At 44.1% G+C, this 20,388-nt stretch overlaps 1 protein-coding gene across 1 annotated transcript in view; it reads left to right on the top strand.

The window, feature by feature from the left end:
- Positions 1-20,388, top strand: part of BFSP2 (beaded filament structural protein 2) — a 74,787-nt gene that overhangs the window by 46,455 nt on the left and 7,944 nt on the right. The window contains exons 2-4 of the mRNA XM_059921824.1: positions 1,320-1,402; positions 6,305-6,461; positions 7,454-7,615. Of these exons, the coding sequence (XP_059777807.1) occupies positions 1,320-1,402; positions 6,305-6,461; positions 7,454-7,615 (402 nt within the window). The remainder of the gene's footprint in view (positions 1-1,319; positions 1,403-6,304; positions 6,462-7,453; positions 7,616-20,388) is intronic.

The following is a 20,388-nucleotide window of genomic DNA, read 5'->3' as shown; positions in this document are numbered from 1 at the left end:
TGGACCAAGGTCCAGATCTGGGTGGAAGGGATGGTGCGCCCTTGTTCCAGTGGGGTCATCCTGTGTTGTTTGTCCACTTCATTGAATTTCGCACCAGCAACCTCATCTTCTCTCTGCTCCAGCCCTGCCCTGACGCACACTGGAGCAGGCAACTGGGGTCTCCCCCTCCCCGTTCTTTCTCATCTTACTCCGGTCTCTGACCTCTGGTGCCGGAAGTCCTCCACCAAGTCAGCAAAGAACTTCCAACTCATTTACTTTCAAGAGCAAAGGACTGATAAGAGCTTAAAACAGTGATTTGCAACCTTTTTTTTTCAGTTTTATGTATTTTTATTAAACATAATTTACATATAGTAAAATACACAAATCTTAATGGTACAGCTTAACAAATTGTTACCTACTATACATCAATGTAATCACCAGATCAGATATGGAACATCTTTATCACGCCAGAAAATTTCCTCAGATTTGCATCCTTATTTTAAAGTAACAGTTAGTTTATCCCCCATCCCAAGCTGAAGATTATCCGAAAGCCAATATGTAAAAAATATATTTATTTTAAAAAGAAGTTTCTCAGGTTAAGAAGATGACTATCCTCCCAAACCCCACCTGTGGGGAACCCTGAGGGGTGCTGAGGGCCAAGTTTGAAAAATCATTCTTCTCCATGAAACCCCCGAACTGTATGTACCATGTTTATGTTCACATGTATGTTCTGAGGGTGGACAGAATTCTAGAGCCGAACTGTCCAGTTCTAGAGCCACCTGTGGCTATTTAAATGTAAATTAGTTAAGATTAAATAAAAGTAAATGTTCAGCTCTTCAGTTGCCTTTGCTACGTTTTGAGCGTTCGGTAGCCACGTGTGGCCATTGTGTTGGACCACACAGTGTAGAACAGTTCCACCATCACCGAAAGTTCTATTGGACAGCACTGGTCCAGAGATTTCATCAGTTTCCCAAAGGCATCCATGACCAGAAAATGTTAAGAGACACTAAGTCAAGCCAGTGAAACTTCATTTAAGGAGCCAGAAATTTCACTGGAGAGCCAAAAGCTCATCACTGTGACAGAGGCCACAGACAAGTCTGCCTTGAGTAATCTTTTTGCTCCAAAAATCCAAACCTAAAAGCCCTTAGAAGACACCCAGATTTTATGCTTCATTGTCTATCTCGCCCCCCTTTTCTTAGAGAGGGACACTTGAATTCTAAAAATATTTGCCATGAGAAAGGTGCTCTCAGTGCCCCAGAGGCTCTGTGCCCAGCGCGAGGCACAGTTTGAAGTAGGAGGACACCGCAGTGACCTTGTCCTTTGGTGTGTGGTCATTCTAGGTGGGCGAGGCGGTCCTGGAAAACGCACGGCTCATGCTGCAGACGGAGAATATCCAGGCGGGCGCGGACGACTTTAAGGAGAGGTAATGCTCCACAGCCGAGGGGACAGTCCCTCCGTGCCCCAGACTCCTGGACCACTCGGGTAATGCAGCCCCAGAGTCTGCAGCATGCACCCCAGCCTCATGGAAGGCTGGGTGGGATAACAGCATCCCCAGGAGAATCCAGAGCCAAGAATATCTGGCTCAAACCCTCCTTGTAGACACAAATAGGTCCCAAAGCCTCAGAGATTTTGCCAGTGTCACCTGGCTTAGAGCAGAGGTCTCAAAACCTAGTGTTCATCAGAACCACCTGAGGGACTGATAGAAAACGCAGATTGCTGTGCCCACCCTCAGAGTTTCAGATTCAGTAGGCCTCAGGCGGGCCCTAAAGCTTACATTTCTAACTGGTTCCCAATGATGCTCATCCTGCTGGCCCTGGGACCAAATTTTGAGAACTACTGGTTTGGAGCAATGCTTCTCAATCCTGGCTGCATATGAGAGTTACCTGGGCACTTAAAACTGCCAGTGCACAGCCCCACAGACATTAATGGGGGGTGGGTCCCGGCCTCTGTATTTTTAAAGTTCACCAGGCTTTCCTGATGTCCATCCAGCCTTGAGAACCACCTCTTTGGAGTCTAATAGTGTCTCCTATAATGTGGCTGATGAAGATAATTTTAAGCGGTATAAAGATAAATGTTTTAATTTTAATAGTCATGTATTTACTTATTTATAAATTTATCTATTTATTTATTTTTTTTTGGCTGCAATGGGTGTTTGTTGCTGCACACAGGCTTTCTCTAGTTGTGGTGAGCAGGGACTACTCTTTGTTGCAGTGCACGGGCTTCTCATTGCGGTGGCTTCTCTTGTTCCGGAGCACAGGCTCTATCTAGGTGCATGGGCTTCAGTAGTTGTGGCACAAGGGCTCAGTCGTTGTGGCGCACGGGCTTAGTTGCTCTGCGGCATGTGGGCTCTTCCCAGACAGGGAATCGAACCCATGTCCCCCGCATTGGCAGGCAGATTCTTAACCACTGTGCCACCAGGGAAGTCCCAGTCATATATTTATTTTTATAGTTACCTTCTGTTTATGGCCCATGAAACTGTTTTTCCACCATAGTACTACCATTTATAGTAGCAATTTAAAATTTATTTAAGATAAAGAGCTTTTAAAGTTTATTGATTTAAGATTTACTCTTTAAGTACATGAATTTAAGGAACAACATAAAGTAAATAATGATACAGAAAATACACATTTAGTGCAAAATCGTGCAGGTGAGTGGGGTTTGTAAAACACTGGCCTAATGGAGAAGCAAAATGAAGATGCCCCTTTTATGGATGAACACAGTGATTTTGAGAATATTTTGAGGGGAAGGTGTCCTGGGAGTTGAGCAAATGGGTGGATGATGGGATTGTTATTCCCTAAATTAGCAAAGATGAAGAGGAAAGGCATATAGTTAAGAGTCTATGGGGAAGACCATGATCCCATGGCCATTCTTATCTTAGGAATAAGAAGGGTGTTGTGATGAAAAAGGGAATCTCCACCATCTCCTCAGATCCCCAGTCATTTCCTTTCTTTGAGACCAAGCATCTCCACCTGCTAAAAGGCCTCCATTCGTGCCACTCTGGAGTCAAGGAGACTCTCAACCAGCCAGGGTTGCTGTCTTGCTCAGCACTGGTAGCCAAGGTCAGAGGCGCTCAAAGAAGTGCAGCCATCATCCAGCCACTGACAACTCTCTGCATGATTAAAGACAGATGCCAACTGGGACTTCCCTGGTGGTCCAGTGTTTAAGACTCCACACTCCCAATGCAGGGGGCCCAGGTTCGATCCCTGGTCAGGGAACTAGAGCCTGCATGCTGCAACTAAAAGATCCCACATGCCACAACTAAAAAGATCCCACATGCCGCAACTAAAAGGTCCCGCATGCCACAACTAAAAAAGATCTTGCATGCTGCAACTAAAGATCCCATGTGCCGCAACTAAGACCTGGCACAACCAAATAGATAAATAAATATTAAAAAAAAAAAAGATGCCAATAGACATCGAACCATTCACACTAAATTTAAGGTAGAATTTAATTAAGTGTGATTAAGGTAGCATCTGACTGAAATGTTTTTCACTCATTCATTCATTTAGTCCTTTTGGCATGAATTCATTCATTCAGTTGTTTATTCATTCATACATACCTTTGTCCTGCCATTCAATGCTAGCAATGGGCAGACTTGAGGGGTGGGTTGAAGAACTAACCGGCTGGATTTGAAAATTATCTACACAGACAGCCTGAAAAGAGAAGGTTAAAGGTAAGTTCCAGACTTTGAACTTAGGTAATTTAGAAGGTGATTCTTTGAATGAAATAGAAAATTGGGGAGGGAACGCTTACCTAAAATTCAGGGTTTGATAATAAGTTTGGTTTTGAGGAAGCTGAGTTGAGCTGATGGTGGAGCAGCCAAGCAGAAGTGATGGGATGCCGTAGACAATGTTGTGTTAGAGTGGCCTGCAGGTCAAGGCAAGACAGCTCTGGGTGTCATGAGCACCCAGGGGTTCTAACTGAAGCACCATTCAAAATGAGGCAGTGAAAAAAATGCTAAAAGTGTAACAGCAGCCTTGGGGGATATCACAGAGTTATCCCTCGGAGGACTGCCAAGAAAACGGTCTGTAGGAGACCAGAACCTCCAGTAATGCTGAATGGATCATGTGCTGAAAGGCACCAGGCTCGCTGGAGAGGTGAGCAAAATAGGACTCCAGAGGCACGCGGGGGATTCTTCCAGCTTGGGTCAAAAGAGACTAATCCCCGTTGTATGAGAGAGTTTCCATTTCAGCTGGAAGGATAGGACTTGTTTCCAAAAGAACTAAATGTTAATAAGAATGCAATCCTTCAAAAAGAATAAATTTGGGTAGAAAATCTAATTCCACATATAGAGCACAGAAAAACGCTTCAGAAACCAGCTCCCAAGTGCTGATTCAAATGTAGAAATCCAACTCTGAGGGAAGTCTCTGGTGGTATGCCACAGGACTCTGTCCTCAGTCCCTTCATTTACTATTTTTAACTGCAAGGTGCTTGAAAGCAGGTGTGGCAAAATGGCAGATGATACAAAGCCAGTTGGGGTGGTGAAGAGTAGAATGACAGAATCACGGTTCTGATCCCAATACACTGGAACAATGGACCAATGACACTGAAAGAGGATAAACATAAACTCCTATTCCTGGGTTCAAATACCAGTTGCACCCAGGAGGACAGGGAAATTGGGCTGAAAGTAGCTGTTGTGAAAAATGTTCAGGGCGTCTACTTGGCAGGAGACTCAATATTAGTTAGCAGCAAATACAGCTAATCAAAATGAAATGAACAAACATACAAACAAAAACCCACAATACAAATCTTAGGATCCTTGATGAATAGAATTAAAGGGTTTAAACAAAGGAGCAGACAGTCCCACAAGACCCTGAAGTAATCAGGTAACATCTGGAGTTTTGCATTTCATTCTCTTTATCACATTTTAAGAAGGACACAGACCAATTGGAGCATTTCAAGTCATTCCAAAAATATATCTTAAACCTGCTGCTTCAAAAACAAAAATGAAAGGGTCATAGTCCCTGCCCTCGATAATGATGAATATGAAAACCCATTTACATGAAAAATGGAGGAAGGAAGTAGGAATGCTTAACCTGAGGACAAAAAGGCTTGGAGGGGTGTAGGGGATGGAGATGGGGGACAAGAGAGTGACATAAGAGAGTGTCTCCAAATATTTGTAGGGCTGCCAGTGGAAGGATTAGACTGACTTTGGGTGTTCCACTGGGTGGAACTTAGACTCTTTCAAGAATAGAGACTAAAGCTCTTGAAGGAAGCAATTTGCAATAGTTAGAGCTGTCCAAAAATGGCATGATGGCCTTGGGAGATGATGAGGTCCCCGTCGCTGGAAGTATTGAAGCAGAGCCTGCATGATCACCTATCAACAATGACATCAAGGGATTGTCACCAGGCAGGAGTTTGGATAGTTGAACACGAAAATGCTTTAAAATTCTAAGACTTTAAGAGGCTTTCTGAAATGAGAGGTGTGAGATTTCTCCCTTCTGTGGATGGATGAAGGGAAGGTGTGAAATTTGGCTGAGTGGAAGGCCATGGAAGAAAGGAGTGCCACTGGGAGAAACTGCCAAAGATGTTGGGTAGTTGTTAGAAAAAAGGCCCTGTGCAAACCAGAGATTGAAACAATGCAGAGGGGGCAGTTTCAGGCTTGTGTCTGCGTGTATATGTGTGCCTGTGTGTTTTTGCGTATTTCGCATGCAAATCCAGGTTTCTGGTTTCTCAAGAGAAGGGCATACCCCTTCCCACGCTGCAGTGATGGGGAGGGCTGGGCAGCAGCGCCCCTTTAGGTGAAGCATGTGCTGTCCTACGCGTGTCAATCCCCACCTCTTGCTGTTGCCCAGACCTGGCCCTCATCCCTCATCTACTTTCCCCACTTGGTCCCTGAAGGCATTTGGGTTTGCAGCCACGGTCCTGAAATTTTACCTGGGCTTTTTGGGAGAGGAACTATGCACGTTCTTCATTTGGGGATCACCAGCACACAGCCTGGGACTTAGCAGATTCTCAGTAATGTTCGTTAAAGGATCCCCAGGTGAAAAGGATGACAGATCAGCATAATGATGACAACACTGGTCCCCTTACCTGGATCTGCCCTCTTGGAGAAGTTTCCCTAGAGCTCTGTGCTTCCAGTGCCCCATGAGGATGGCACCTAATTAATCCAGGTGCCCTGTTATCAGAAGTTGGCTGCAATCGCTTTCATTTTAATAAGTCAACAGGCAGCAATTGCATTAACAGTGTCCTCAAACCCATTGGAACAGTGACTTTTAACATTCATTGCCTAAGTATCCATAATTGATCTGTTGGTCACATTTATAATCTGATTATTTTTCTTTGGGGTCACCCAGCTCTGCTGATTGAGTTCCTTTACCTACAGATATGAAAATGAGCAGCCGTTTCGAAAGGCGGCAGAAGAGGAAATTAACTCTCTGTACAAAGTCATTGATGAAGCAAATTCGACAAAAAAGGATCTGGAGAGTCAAATAGAAAGCCTGAAAGAAGAACTTGGTTTTCTGTCAAGGAGCTATGAAGAGGTAGGTGGGGGCACTCCTCTGTCTGGCTGAGCTTCACAACACAGGTGACGTTCCGCGTCACTTGCCCAGGGCTGCAGGCAAAATGCCAGTAAAATATTTCCAACTTCTTGTAGTGGGTGAGGTTACCCTGAGTTTCAAACTCAAATGGCTTCAGGGACCAGGCCGGTACATAAATGGGGAGGTAGCAGGTCCAAGCAGTAGTGAGTGATGGGACGTGTGTTGAATCGGAGGGAGCATCCCCTAAGCTTTCTAGTTCAGACTTTTTTTTCAACACTGTACTGGACAAACAAAATAACTCCAAGAGTAGACCCAGGCTGTGGTTTAGTCACACTCAATGAAATTAGGTCGGATCGTTGAGTGACAGGACTGAAGGGGACTGCCTGTGGTGATGTGGTCCCGTGTCCTGCAGAACTGCAGTGATTCTAAACCACCTCACACCAGTCAAGGTCCAAACATCCAAGATCCAAAAAGTGCTTGCAGTTGGAAAAAGTCAAAACCCATTTAACCATGTTCACATTGGGAAGTTCCTTCTTTTGTCCAACTGTAAGCTAACCAGGAATCAATAAGCCCACTTCCTCCTGTCCTTAGCTCCATAGTTTGTCACCACTCTCCAAAGGTAACGCTTTAAAAACTCCGCAGTTATCTTTAAATCTCTTTCCGCCCCCTCTGACTTGATGAAATTCATAAATTTCATCTTGCTGTTATTGCTTACTCTGTGTTGTTATTTTGTTATTTATTTATTTTGATTTTTGCTTTGGGTGGGCATGGGTTTGTGAAGAGTAGCCTAAGAAATGCATCCTGGGGAGAAGAGAATATAGCGCCCATGCTGGGAAGAGGACCAGGGACTTTGCCTGTCTTTGTGAAGCGCCATGTTTGGCAGCAGCAAAATGAGAAGCAAAGTATTGCCCACGGAGCTGGGCTTCGGCTGGCTAGAATTCTGTGTCTTTTCTTTCTCCTCTGGAACTCACTGAGGTATATGTTGTCATTTTCAGGATGTGAAAATGCTATACAAACAGCTGGCAGGGTCTGAGCTGGAACAATTGGATGTTCCCATTGGCACTGGGCTGGATGACATCCTTGAGACGATCAGAATTCACTGGGAGAGAGATGTGGAAAAGAAGCGGGCGGAAGCGGGAGCCTTGCTCCAAGCTAAGGTAAGAGGCAGGACCAGCATGTTCACTCTGCCCTGTGCAGAAGGAGGCCAAGCAAAGATGAGTAGCAGCCGACATGCAAAAGAAGAAAAGCAACCATTTCAATCTCGTTAGACAGAAAAGAAATGCAATTTAAAACAAAGCTTTTTGTTTACCTGTCTAAATGCAGAAAAAGTTTAAAATGGTAATAGTGCTGGCAAGCATGTGGAAATGTGGGTGCTCTCCTGAGTTGTTGGGGAGCACAAACCCATGTGACATCTTTGAGGAAGGGATTTGATGACATGTACCAAGAATCATAAAATGCTCCTGCCTACCACTTGAATAATCTAGACTCCATCCTAAAGTTATAACTGAAAATACAGATAAAGTGTACATCCAAATATACCCACTGAAGCCTTTATTATTATAAGGGTGAAAAAAATTGGGAAGAAAACAGGATAAATATTTAATAACAGGAGAAAGACTAAGCCACAGCCTAACCATGCAATAAAATATCAGGCAGTTATTAGAAATGATATTTATGAAGCATTTATAGCAATATGGGAACTGCTCAGGCAATAAGATAAAATGGGGAGAAAAAAGAGAGTACAGAATGGTATGTACCAGGGGTCAGCAAACTTGTTCTGTAAAGGACAAGATAGTAAATATTGAGGCTTCCTGGGCAAGATGGTCTCTGTTGAAATACTCAGCTCTGCCACTGTGGTGTGAAAGCAGCTGCGGACAGAAGGTAACCAGTGAGCATGGCTGTGTTCCAATAAAACTTTATTTACAGAAACAGGAGGTGGGCTGGATTTGACCTTCGGGCTGCAGTTGCCAACCCCTGCTATACACAGTAGGTAAAGCATTCAAACAAAGAAACTAGGCATCAAGAAAAGGTCAGAACATGGTTTATTGTACTTCAATTATACCTTAATAAATCTGTGAAGAAAAGGTCTCCCTTAAAAAAAGAATCAGAAAGAAAACTCTAAACTATAAAGGTTTAGCAGTTAGCAGTGCATTAGCAGTGGTTGTCTTTAAGTGTGGGACCCATTTCATGTTGTGATGTTTTTTCTTTCTTGTTTCCGAGTTTTTCTTAAGTTTTTTTTAAGTAGTATGAATTATATTCATGGAGGGAAAGCATCTTTTATTAAACCTCATAAATAAGAAAGGAATTAACCAGAAAATAGAATGCACAGGGTTTGTTCTTCCCTTCCCTTTCTCCCACCCATTCATGATTCTGGAATTCTGAGGCAGAGGATTGAAAGAGCAGAAGAGGAAGGAAAGCATGAAGGAAATGGGAAAAATAAAGTAGAATTTGAAAGAAGGCAAGAGGGCTGCTCCTGATTTCTCGGGGACCATTGAGTGGGTCTCAGTCCTGACTGCAAAACAAAATTATTTCAGTGCACTTTCAAAAACACCCAGGCCCAAGACCAATTAAATCAGAAGGAGGAGAGGGACTTCATGGTTTTTAAGCTCACTGATGATTCTAATACACAGTCAAGTTTGGGAACCACAGGAGTTGATAAAACTCCCAAAAGAAAACCAGGAGGACCTTTCTTCTCCTAGCCCTCCTCAAGCCCTGCCCCCCCCCCCCCCCAAGTATCAACAGGAAACTTCCCCGCAGGGTCTTCACAAGTCTGGATCCCCCAATGTTCTCCAGCCCAGAAAACATCTTCCACTCTCCAATTCTCCACCCCCTACCCCTTTTCAAAAGCTCTTCTTTCTAACCTTCAAATCCTTGGGCCAGGTCACTACAAACAATTTCCACGGCAAATAGTGCCTAGTAACTCCATGAAATACAGCCCCCATAACCAGTGAGAGGCAAAACCACACAAAGAGAAAGTGAAACCAAAGGATAGATATGGTTTGGGTCCATTGCTTCTTAGGGGACTCATGAATATTTATAATTAATGACCCTAGAGACCATCAGTCCCATTCCCTCATTTTAGAGGTGAGGAAACTGAGACCCAGAGAGGGCAGTTGATGTCCTGGAGTCGCACAGCTGGTTGGAACACCACAGTTCAGCTCTCCTGGCTCTTGATCCAGGGATTTTTTTCTCTGCATTAGGCTGTCACTTCTCCTTGGCTCTGCTTCCAAAGCTAAATCACAGTGGCCCAGGAATTTGCAGACTTGTTTCTGTCCCAACCCTCCTGGGGTCTACATCACACAATAGTGATTATCTCTTTGGGAAAGGGTGGAGGGGCATTATAATTAACAGAAATTAATCCTGCATAGTGTGAAAAAGAAAAAAAAACTTCATTATTATTCACCCCTCACCCTCTTGAGAATCATCACCAGACCAACAGTCATTCAAACATTAATTCTGAACAGATTCATTAGTGTTTTTTTAATAGAGTAATCTGAAAGCTGCATCTCAGAGAAAACAGACAGTACTTGTTTCAGTTTGGCCGATGCTCCCTGGGCCTCTTGCAGAGAGGCGGAGCTCAGAAAATATTTGCAGAATGAGTGAATTCCTCTAATCATCAACAGAGATCAGAGCTGACCGCCAGAAGTCCTCCAATAAATAGTTTTGTCAATTGCCGTCATGCCCTCGGGGGCTGGCTGACTTTTGTCCAGCCTGAACATCTCTTGTAGGTTTCTTGGCTGCAAAGCACAAATGTGAAATGGTTTAGCACACACTGCTTTCTAAACATTTTGCAGAGAGAATACAGACATGTATTTAATTACCTCTCAGCCTGGAGAGGCTAAAAATTAATTGACTTGATTAATTTGTCTTCATTTAAGTTCCTCCAGAAACTGATCCTGAGACAAATATTGAAGTGTAGGTGGTTTCTTTGGAAGTTGCCGCAAGTAGAGAAGCCAACACACAAAGAGCACGTTATCCAACCAGCTTCCACTGGGGGAGACTGGAGCATCCCCATGGGGGCCTAGGGAACAGTGCAGAGTACAGGAGAGGAGAGAGGCGAGGAAGATGGGGTAGTAATACCCACTCCCCTCAGTCATCTGCCATCTGCTAGCAGAGTGACCTTTCAAAGACTTCAGAGAGAGCTCCCAGGGAGAGGTGCAGAATCTGACAGTGGGAAGGAAGCTGGGGAGAAGTAACATGTTATGGCCCAAGGAGTCAAGGTGGATGCCATCAGCATCTGCTATCACTTTCCTGCCAACTCTTTTTATTTCTTAATCAGTAAAAGCTTATAACACTAGGTTCTCTCCAGCCACGGTGTTACAGATGTCGGGAACCTCAGTGGTCCAGTCTTTGGAGCTTCTCAGGTTGCATGATTCAGTGACTGGGGGATCAGGTTGGTCCAGAGAATTTCCAGAGTGTTTTAAAGTCTGGCCCTTTCTTTTCTGTTTGATGCGGTTACCCAGCTCAGGGTATTTGGGGATACTTCAAGAACCTCCAGCAGCATGCCATACCACCCTCCACACCTCCTGGCTAGCCATGGACCACACTGTCCAGTCTGCAACTGACAGACCTTAAAAAGACCACCTTGGGGAATACTGGAGGGTCACTATTATTCACCTGTTTCCTGGATTCACGTGCTGAGACATTTCCACTCTGTAGAGCGACAAACAAAAAAGAGAATCCTGAGTGCAAGTATGCTGTACACCGACATTGGCTAGATTAAGATTTCTCAGTGCCCTTCTTTCCTAAAACTTTTGCAGAACTTATGGGTACATCGAAATCATCTGTCAGTCATTGTTAGAAGACCTAGAATTAAAACATAAAACTGATAACCATGTGAGGCCATTTGTGCTGGCTAGGCCTCTGACATCCTTTCTGCTCATTTAATTCTCACAACAGCCTCAGAAGCAGGAACTCTTGTTATTCCCATTTCACAGATGTGTTTTCTGCTACCAGGAAGGAAGGAAGGGAGGGAAGGAAGGAGGAGGGAGAGCCGGCAGCTTCTAGTTTCCCTGCAGCCTGGCTGTTTCTACTAAGTTTTTCTTTCACAAATGCAAGCATTTCAGGCATCATATCATCAACAGGAAAATGAAGTTCCAGGTAGCCAAAAAGACACTTTCAAAAATATGACGCAGTTGTAGTCTTCCATGTCCGTGTCAGTCCATCATGATACATATAATCCCATGTTTCTTCCAACTGACCTTTTCCTTACAGTGTGCGGTCCTCCTGGAAACGGGGCCACCCTGCAGGCTAAGGGCTCCCAAAGTTTCTGAATCAGGCTGCTTATGGTTCGAAAGGTTGACCTACCCCACTTCAGTTTCCCCTTGATGAGACTGGAGGCCCTCCCCTCAATTCTCAGAAGCCAAATCTCTGTCCCTTGTTCACTGCAGCTGGGTGACGTGCACAGAAACCAAAGGCTTATTCAATCACCAGCGTGAGCTGGAGGGGGGTGGGTGGCAGCTCCTATGAGTCCCTCGGGGCCAGGAACTCCACAGCAAATAGATTGCTCCCATGCTCCCTGCCCTGACAGTAGGTCACACTTCCCTCAGATCAGTTTAAGGTATTTGTGGTCAGAAACTTTATCTGAGCTGTAACCATCATGCCTCAAACAGTCAGGATGACAGATTGTGGAGATGGTTAAGAATGAAGAGAGGTGAAGAGATGGAAACGAATTGCGAGGTTCCTGGTTATTGATAGTCTTAGAGCTGCAGGAGGCACCAGACGTGGGCTGGAGCAGTGCCCTCTGATGGAAGTCTCCGCAGTGATAGGGCTGTTCTGTAATCTGTGCAGAGTCCAGTGTGGCAGCTCAGCCATGTGTGGTTACTGAGTGCTGGAAATGTGCCTGATACACCTGAGAAACTGAATTCTTAATGTTATTTAATGTTTATGACTTCTTACATAAATATCTACATGTGGCTAGTGGCTACCATACTGGACAGCATAGGTCTAGATCTACCCATGAGAGACTAGAAGCCTTGGATAACATGTCACCATGTCATCCATATTCACAAACAATAACTTGCTCTGTGAGGGCAAATACTTTATACAGGCTGCTGTGTCTATGCCTTTTCTTTGCTTGCTTTTACCAAGAAGATTCAGTATTTTCTAGGATATGTGAAATTAGATTAAATGGATTTCTGGCACTCAACTGTCACTTGCTCTAGGCTCCAAGATGGCCTAATATGGTCCTGCCACGATAGCCAACTGGAAGAGTTCCTTTGAGAGAGCAGAATGCTGAGAGCATCTGTAATCTAGGGGTCCCTGTGTGTTGATGAGTTGGCTATAATCTCAATGGCTCTTCTGTGAAATAAGCACTGGTTTATTCCTCCTGGTGCGCTCACAGCAAGCACTGAAGATGAGTCACCTAGCATTTCTAAACCTCAAAATACGTCACAGAGCGAGTTTTGCAAAAGGGCCCCAGCTTGCTTTTATTTCTTTTTTTATTTATGCATTTTAATATCTAATACCTTCACTTGGTTCAAAATTCAAAATGTACAAAATGATATACAGTGAAAAGTGTCATCCCACCCATGTCCCAGCCACCCAGTCTTTGTTGTAGGGTCAGTCAATGTTTTCCTTTTCCTGTGTGCCCTTTCAGAGACATTTTATGCATGTACAAGAAACTATGTATATCTTTTCTCTTTTAACACAAATAGTAGCATTCAGAACATATTGCTTTTTAGCTGCACAATATTGTACCACAGGGGGCAGCAAACTATGGCCCACAAGCCAAGTCTGACCTGCTGCCTGTTTTTCACAAATAAAGGTTTATTAGAACATAGCCATGCTGATCATTTACACATTGTCTATGGCTGCATTTGCATTACACCAGCAGAGCTGAATAGCTGCAGCAGAGACCTTATGGCCTGCTAAGCCTAAAACATTTACTATCTGGCCCTTTACAGAAAAAGTTGCCAACCCTTGTTCCAGCTAACAGGTATCCCAGGGTTTCTTTAACCTGTGCCCTGCTGATGAATGGTGGCTTCCAATCTTTAGCTATTATAAATAAGACTAGTCACTGACTTTGTATGTCCCTCATTTCCCAATATAGAAATCTATCCGCTGGATAAATTTATAGACATGGAATTGCTGGGGCAAAAATTATGTGCATCAGTAATTTTGATAAACATTGCCAAATTACCCTCTATAAAGGTTATAACAATTTATATTCTCATCAGAAATGTTTGAGAGTGTCCATTCCCTGCATCTTCATTGATACTGTGAGTTCTCACAGTTTGTGATCACTTTGTGATCTTTGCCAATATTATAGGTAAAAAATGGTTTTTCAGTATACTTTTATCTTGCATTTGTCATATAATGAGGAAGGTGGAACATCCTTTTACATGCTGAATTTCATCCATATTTGCTTTTGTGTGTACTATCAGATCATATCTTTTGCCCATTTTTATTAGGTCTGGGATTCTTTTTTACTGGTTTGTGGTGGCTCTTTGTAAATTAGAGAAATTAGTCCTCTCTCCGTGATATAAGTTGCAAATATCTTCCCAGCTTGTCACTTGTCTTTTTTTTTTTTTTGGCCACAGCGCGAGGTTTGCAGGATCCTAATTCCCTGACCAGGGATTGAACCCAGGCCCTGGCATTGGAAGTTCAGAGTCCTAACCACTGGGACACCAGGGAACTCCCTGTCACTTGTCTTTTTACTTAATTTATGGTAGTTCCAGCTGGCTTTCAAAAGATATTGTTAGCCCGTAAGGAAGTGTTAGTACAGCTGTGTGCTACGGTGGTGTGACCCAGCTGGTGTGGCTGGGGGCAGGAAGGTAGGGTATCAGACTAAGGAAAATAACGAGACTGTCTCATCAAGGGGGCACTGCCAGTCCTTTACCCCACTACCCAGCACAGCCACATGGGGGGGGGGGGCGCCAGGTCCTCATCTCCTTTATTGTGTTTCCAACCCCACGACTGGTCAACACCCATCCACCATTGTAACCTCATCCTCATACCCTCCACGAAGGAATCTTCACTCACTCATTCACACTCCATTTGTCAACCACAAACCAGGCTGCAGGCCCCATGCTTGGTGCTGTGGACACAACGTCCCTGGCTTCAATTCTTGCTCATCCCCAGCCACTGATTCTGCCGATCTCAAAGCTGTCTTAGATATTTCTTAATAGTAACTCTTTCCCAGGAAAAGCGTAGGGATCTTACTTCAAAACTAAGAGATCTGCAAAGACAAAACAACCCAAATCCCTGAGAAATTAAGGTAAGGTGGCTCGTATCCAACACTTAGTCTCCTGGCAGGGACAGAGCAGAGGCGAGCCTTCTTAGGAATGGGATGATCTCCATGAACCCGAACAAAAATGCTGTCTCTTAGACTTCTCCAATAATTACTTGCGGATGAAGAATTTATTTTTCTCCTCAGAATACCCCTCCTTGCTGAGCCCCTTCTGCCTCGTTCATCAGCAGGGTGTGCTCACTCACGACCAAAAGGGCAGCAAGTTTGCCAAGCCACACGCTCCTCTGTGTTTCCTTTGGCAGCTTTGACCGAGACTGGGAATTGGTCCTACACCCTAAAGAGAGCCGCTTAAACAGCCAAGCAGCTCTCATGTAAGTTCAAGGAGAGACATGGCTCAGCCTAGCCAGGCCAGCTCTTCTGCCAATGTTGATGTTTCACCGAGTGAGACATGCACTTCTTTTTAATTCCCACTAAGGAGGACCCATGTTCTGGTGAAGACTGGATGGCATCCAGCTTTCTCCCAAGTGAATCCTACGTCTGGCTGGGGTAGTTCAGGTGTGTGTGTGCTGCCTGTCAAAATCTATCCTCAGCTAAATAACATTTATATGACACTGGGTGACTGGAAAGTGCCTTATAATCATTACAATAATGACAGCCGATCCTCCTAATGAAAAGGAGATTTAATTCCATTCCTGGTAGATCTTCCTCTTCCGGAGTCCCGAGCCTGCACCTGGAACACGTTGCAGACCTCCAATAAACATCGTTGGGCATGTTCTAGGGGTAAAAACCATGTTAGGTGCCCAGGGGTGTCGAGGGGTGAGTAAGAAGTTGTTCCTGCACACAAGGTGCCACAGTCTAGTGTGAGGTTGGCTGGGGTGCAGGTGGGAGACAACGGACAGAAAGACCACGCCAGGCAGAGTGAGCTGTGCTGGGAAAGCAGGGCCAGCAGTGCATTTATTGAGGTTTACAGAGCGCCCGACAGTGTCCTGAGCACTTGACAGGTCTGTTCTCATTTCACCTTCCCAACCCGAGATAGGTATTGTGATTTTATCCATTTTATACAGGAGGAAACTGAGGCACAGAGAGGTTAGGTAAATCACAGTTAGACCATGGCAGAGCAGGGATTCAAACCACATGTTCTGACTATAGAATCAACACTCTTAACTGCTACTCTGACCCAGACAGACCTCATGGAGCAGGCGGACCTTGATTCATCCCCTTTTTTAAGGATGAGCACAAGTGACATCTTGTGTGAGGTTGGGAGGGCTTTGTCTTGAGGGACCAAAAGGTTAGGCCAGACTTCTGTCAGGATCTTTCCAGACCACAAATCTGTGCCTTCCCTGCGGATAAGCTTCCTCTATCATGCAAGATCGGGAACCCCTTTGTCCCCAAGAAGCCCACTGCTTTCCCTTTCTCCATGAGAGTGACCATAATGAGGTCTGTGTGATCCTGTGGGATCTGAGAAGCTTAAGAGCAAGGCCGTTAGCTGTGCTCTGCAGCAGAGCAAAACTCTCATAAAGCTGTCCCCCAGCTGCAAAAACCAGAGAGCTTGTGACTTGCTGGAACCCATGCAGCAACTGCTCGGGGAGAGGCAGGCTGCACACGTCCACCCTTGAGGGCTCAGCCTGGACATGTGTTCTGCTAAGAACACACCAGCATCATTGCTCTCCACATTCTGCCCCCTCCTAAACTCTCACTCTCCCCTCACACCACAAAGTGGCCATTTTTTCCAGTCGCCGAGGGTGTTTTGGGGAATGGCAATGCTAATCAGCCAAATGGGTGGGGTGTGGAGATGGCTCTTTTCCCCTCCATTTGGAGACCCTCCAATTCTGCATTCTGACTTACTCGACAGCCTGCTGCTCTTTGTCTGTCACATCCATCCTTCATGTGCAACACTGTGCCAATTTGTAAAGTTTAATTTGAAAATTTTTAGCGTATTTCAAAATGCCAACATGCTTTCCTGCCCCAGAAACACAGCTGGAGTGCAAACCTGGGTGGCTCGGCTCGTGCGTAGTGGAGCCCAAAATTCAAGCTGGTTTGCAAGCCTGGGAACCAACATATCTGAACCTCAGCACACATCCCAGCAATGGCACTGAGTGACAGATCAGTCCTGCTTTCCCATGCTCAGGAGCTAGAACCACACACCTCCTATTCGGTCTGTGAGGAGAAATCTGTAGGCATTGGGTTGAAATGGAAACAGAAGTAGAGTTATTATAATAACGAGAAAACATAAATCTAAAAAGCCATTGGAGAAGAACATGTAACACTTTTAGGTGAGTTAAAACAACTAACTGTCCCCAGATGAAGGGCAAGTATCATTTGTGGCAAGCTGATTTGAGAAGGTCTGGGATGTGATATAAAACAAAATTGAAACACACAGTGATCAAATTAATTTATTTTTCTCTTTCCATCTTAATTAAAAAATGGTGCAAGAAAGTTTCCATTTGGTGCTGGGACGTCATTAACACTGCTCTTATACTTATCAATTTTGCCTTTCAACAAAGAGAAAGCCAGCTTTGAGACTCAGCAGCTTGGCAAGCAACATTTGCTAGAATATAATACAGTGGCTTGCTTTAATTTTATTGATTTTTTTTTCAGTTATCTTTTATCTATGGCAAGTAATACAGTTTTATCAGTTTCTGTAGCAATCTAGAACTTTGCTTCCATGAACCAGGCATCATTAAATGCAGATTCCTGGGCCCCACTCAGGATCTCCTGAGTAAGAATCTGCATTTTCACAAGGTCCCCCAAATGATGCTGACACACTTTAAAATCTGAGAACTTAACTGTAGTTTACATTTTAAAGACATTTATTTACAAAGAAAAAGTGAATTGGTTCAAATAAAAACAGTTTGAATTAGTATTCAGATATATGACAAACCATGCTGGTTGTCCAAGAATATCTGGGAAACACTTGGGTACAGCATTTTGCCAATAAAACTAAGACCTGGGGATTCATCTCTCCAGAGACCAGTGTGTGCCACTGAACTACCGAGTACATTATCTGAGTCGAGAGGAGGGACAGTTCATTCAGTGCCGGGGCTATGGCCTTGGCCAGCAGCTTTACCCCAGACCTGCCCACCAAGGCTTTGAAACGTGCCTCCATGGGACTGGACTTCCCCTCATGCCCGGCTCTTACCCGTCCTGTGCTGGGGATGTTTCCCAACTGCTCTCTGCAAGGAAATGTAAACATATGTTTTTATGTGCCAGTCAAATTCATAACACTACCTAAAAGGTAACATAAAAGTTTCCAGTGATGTTTTCTTTATGTAATTTTAGAAATGACACATTTTAAGATAAAATACTTTGCTTTTCCATTTGCATCTATAGCTTCAGTGTGACTTGCTATTTCTTGCGAAATCCACCAACCATTTTTATAATTCTGTCATCAACAATAGTGTCACAAAGTCAGATTACAGAAAAATGCTTGATTATTAATATCTGATTAAGCAAATAGTCACTCACATCAATGATGAATGAGGATAGCTCTGCTATGAATTTTGGTTAATATTTGGATGAGTGCATTCATCAGTGTTGTGAGTGACTTCTTTGTGAATCACATGATAATTTTCAGATACTGGAAGAATAGTCCCTCTAATTTTTGTGCCATTCCCAGTGCAATAGCTACAGACATGACCCACTTTTAAGTTTAATCTGCATTATTAACATTTTCTGCATCCCTTTCTTACATCTGGACAATCAACAAAACAATAATTCAACCTCTGATTTGTAGCGTTTGCCAGTTTCCATGGTGTAAATACTCTCACCATGGCTGATTTCAAACTACTAACATGATGTAAATGAGCACAAAGTTGGGAAGAGATGTGCAGGAGCACAGCATTATGTGTTATTTCTACCACACAAGTACCATTGATGTAAATTACCTCAGTAGCATAGATAATGATAAAATGCAAAATAATTAGCCAGTGATGTGTTTATGTATTACCCTTTTTCATATAACTTATTCGACTGTAACTTGATATAATCTAATTTTGAATGATGGCTGCATAAGCACCAGCTCACAAAATTCCTGAAACTTTAGCACTTGGCTTTTGTGAGCTTTTAGGAGCCAACTTCAGCTCATGGTTGCCCCTGGCCACTCTGACTCCATTTGTCTGCCGGGGTACCCCTCTCCCACGCAGCCCATCTGGCCAGGCCCCGGCACCAGAGGGAGGAAGAAAAACCAGGCTACTGATCACAGGATTTGGTGAACCATGAGGGTATTTTAGAGGGATCCACATTCACTTTGAGGGAGACAGCTCTAATTTGGAGGGTCTTAAGTAGAGGCATTGGTGGAATTGGCAGCGTTAAGTACTGGTTGTTAAGAGCACAGCGCTGGGGTCAGCTGCTGGGCTTGAATCCCAGCTCTGACCCTCATGGGCCATATGCTCCTTCTTTAAAAATTTTTTTTATTTACTTATTTTTGGCTGTGTTGGGTCTTCATTGCTGCACACGGGCTTTCTCTAGTTGCAGCGAGCAGGGGCTACTCTTCATTGCGGTGTGTGGGCTTCTCACTGCGGTGGCTTCTCTTGTTGCAGAGCACGGGCTCTAGCTGCCCGGGCTCAGAAATTGTGGTGCCCCCATCTTAGTTGCTCTGCGGCATGTGGGATCTTCCCGGACCAGGGCTCGAACCCGTGTCCCCTGCATTGGCAGGCGGATTCTTAACCACAGAGCCACCAGGGAAGTCCGGACCATTTGATCTTGAATAAATAGCTCAATCTCTCTGTGCCTCAGTTTCCTCATGTAAAATGGAAATAACAGTGACACTTGCTCCACAGGGTTGTAAAGATTAAATGATATATGGACTTATAGTAGTTAAGGGAATTCCCTGGTGGTCCGGTGGTTATGACTCTGCTCTTTCACCACTGGAGACCCAAGATCCCACAAGCTGCATAGCACAGCCAAAAAAAAAAAAAAAAAAAAAAAAAAATGCAGTTAACAGAGCATTTGGCACAAAATGCTCAATATATTAGTTATCGTTAGTAGTATTCAACTCATAGTAGCTTTTTACAAACTCATTTGTTGGGTACTACATTCCTTGTTACACATGGAAAATATATATAGCCAATATTTGCATGATTTTAAGGTTCTAACAGCCTCCATATGCATAACCTGATGGGAGCCTCATAGTGATCCCAGGAGGCAGTCATCATATGATTATCGTTCCCCACTCAATGTCATCTACGGGCAGAGACTGGAACTCAGAGAGGCTGAATGATGGCCCGGAGACACACAGCCACGGGCCAACCAGTCAGAGGAGGGTCCACGGGTTATGTTCTCCTTCAGCTGCTCCCAAGCCTTTAATGGACATTTTTGTTGAGCTCTTTATAGCCCCCAAACAGCAAGAACTGGCAGAACTACTACTGAGATGTGAGCCTTTTGACTTGGGATTTCTTAGCCAGTCAGTTAGGTTGGACTATTTGCGCATAATTCTGTAAATAAGTATTCATATGTGGTAAAGATGGCAAATTCAGAAAGCCAGTAACTTAAGAGAGAAAGCAGTTTATTTTCTTCTACATCACTGACTTGTAGACATTTTATCAGACTGCACTGAAGATAAATGAGGGAGAGCTCTCGTGTTTTCCCTTTTCCCCAGCAAAGAGGAGTAATCAGAATATGTCCATCTTGCTCTGGGGAGAAGGTTCAAGGCACAGACCTTCCCCCTAAATTCACAGTGTGGTCAGGTGGGTTTTTACAGGGAAACAGGGACTATCAGGTCAAGTTTGTTCACTCCTTGTT

This window comes from Balaenoptera ricei, chromosome 4 (assembly GCF_028023285.1).
Source record: "Balaenoptera ricei isolate mBalRic1 chromosome 4, mBalRic1.hap2, whole genome shotgun sequence".
Taxonomy (NCBI): Eukaryota; Metazoa; Chordata; class Mammalia; order Artiodactyla; family Balaenopteridae; genus Balaenoptera; species Balaenoptera ricei.
The sequence above is the reverse complement of the archived record's forward strand: the minus strand, read 5'-3'. Positions and strand labels throughout refer to the sequence as shown.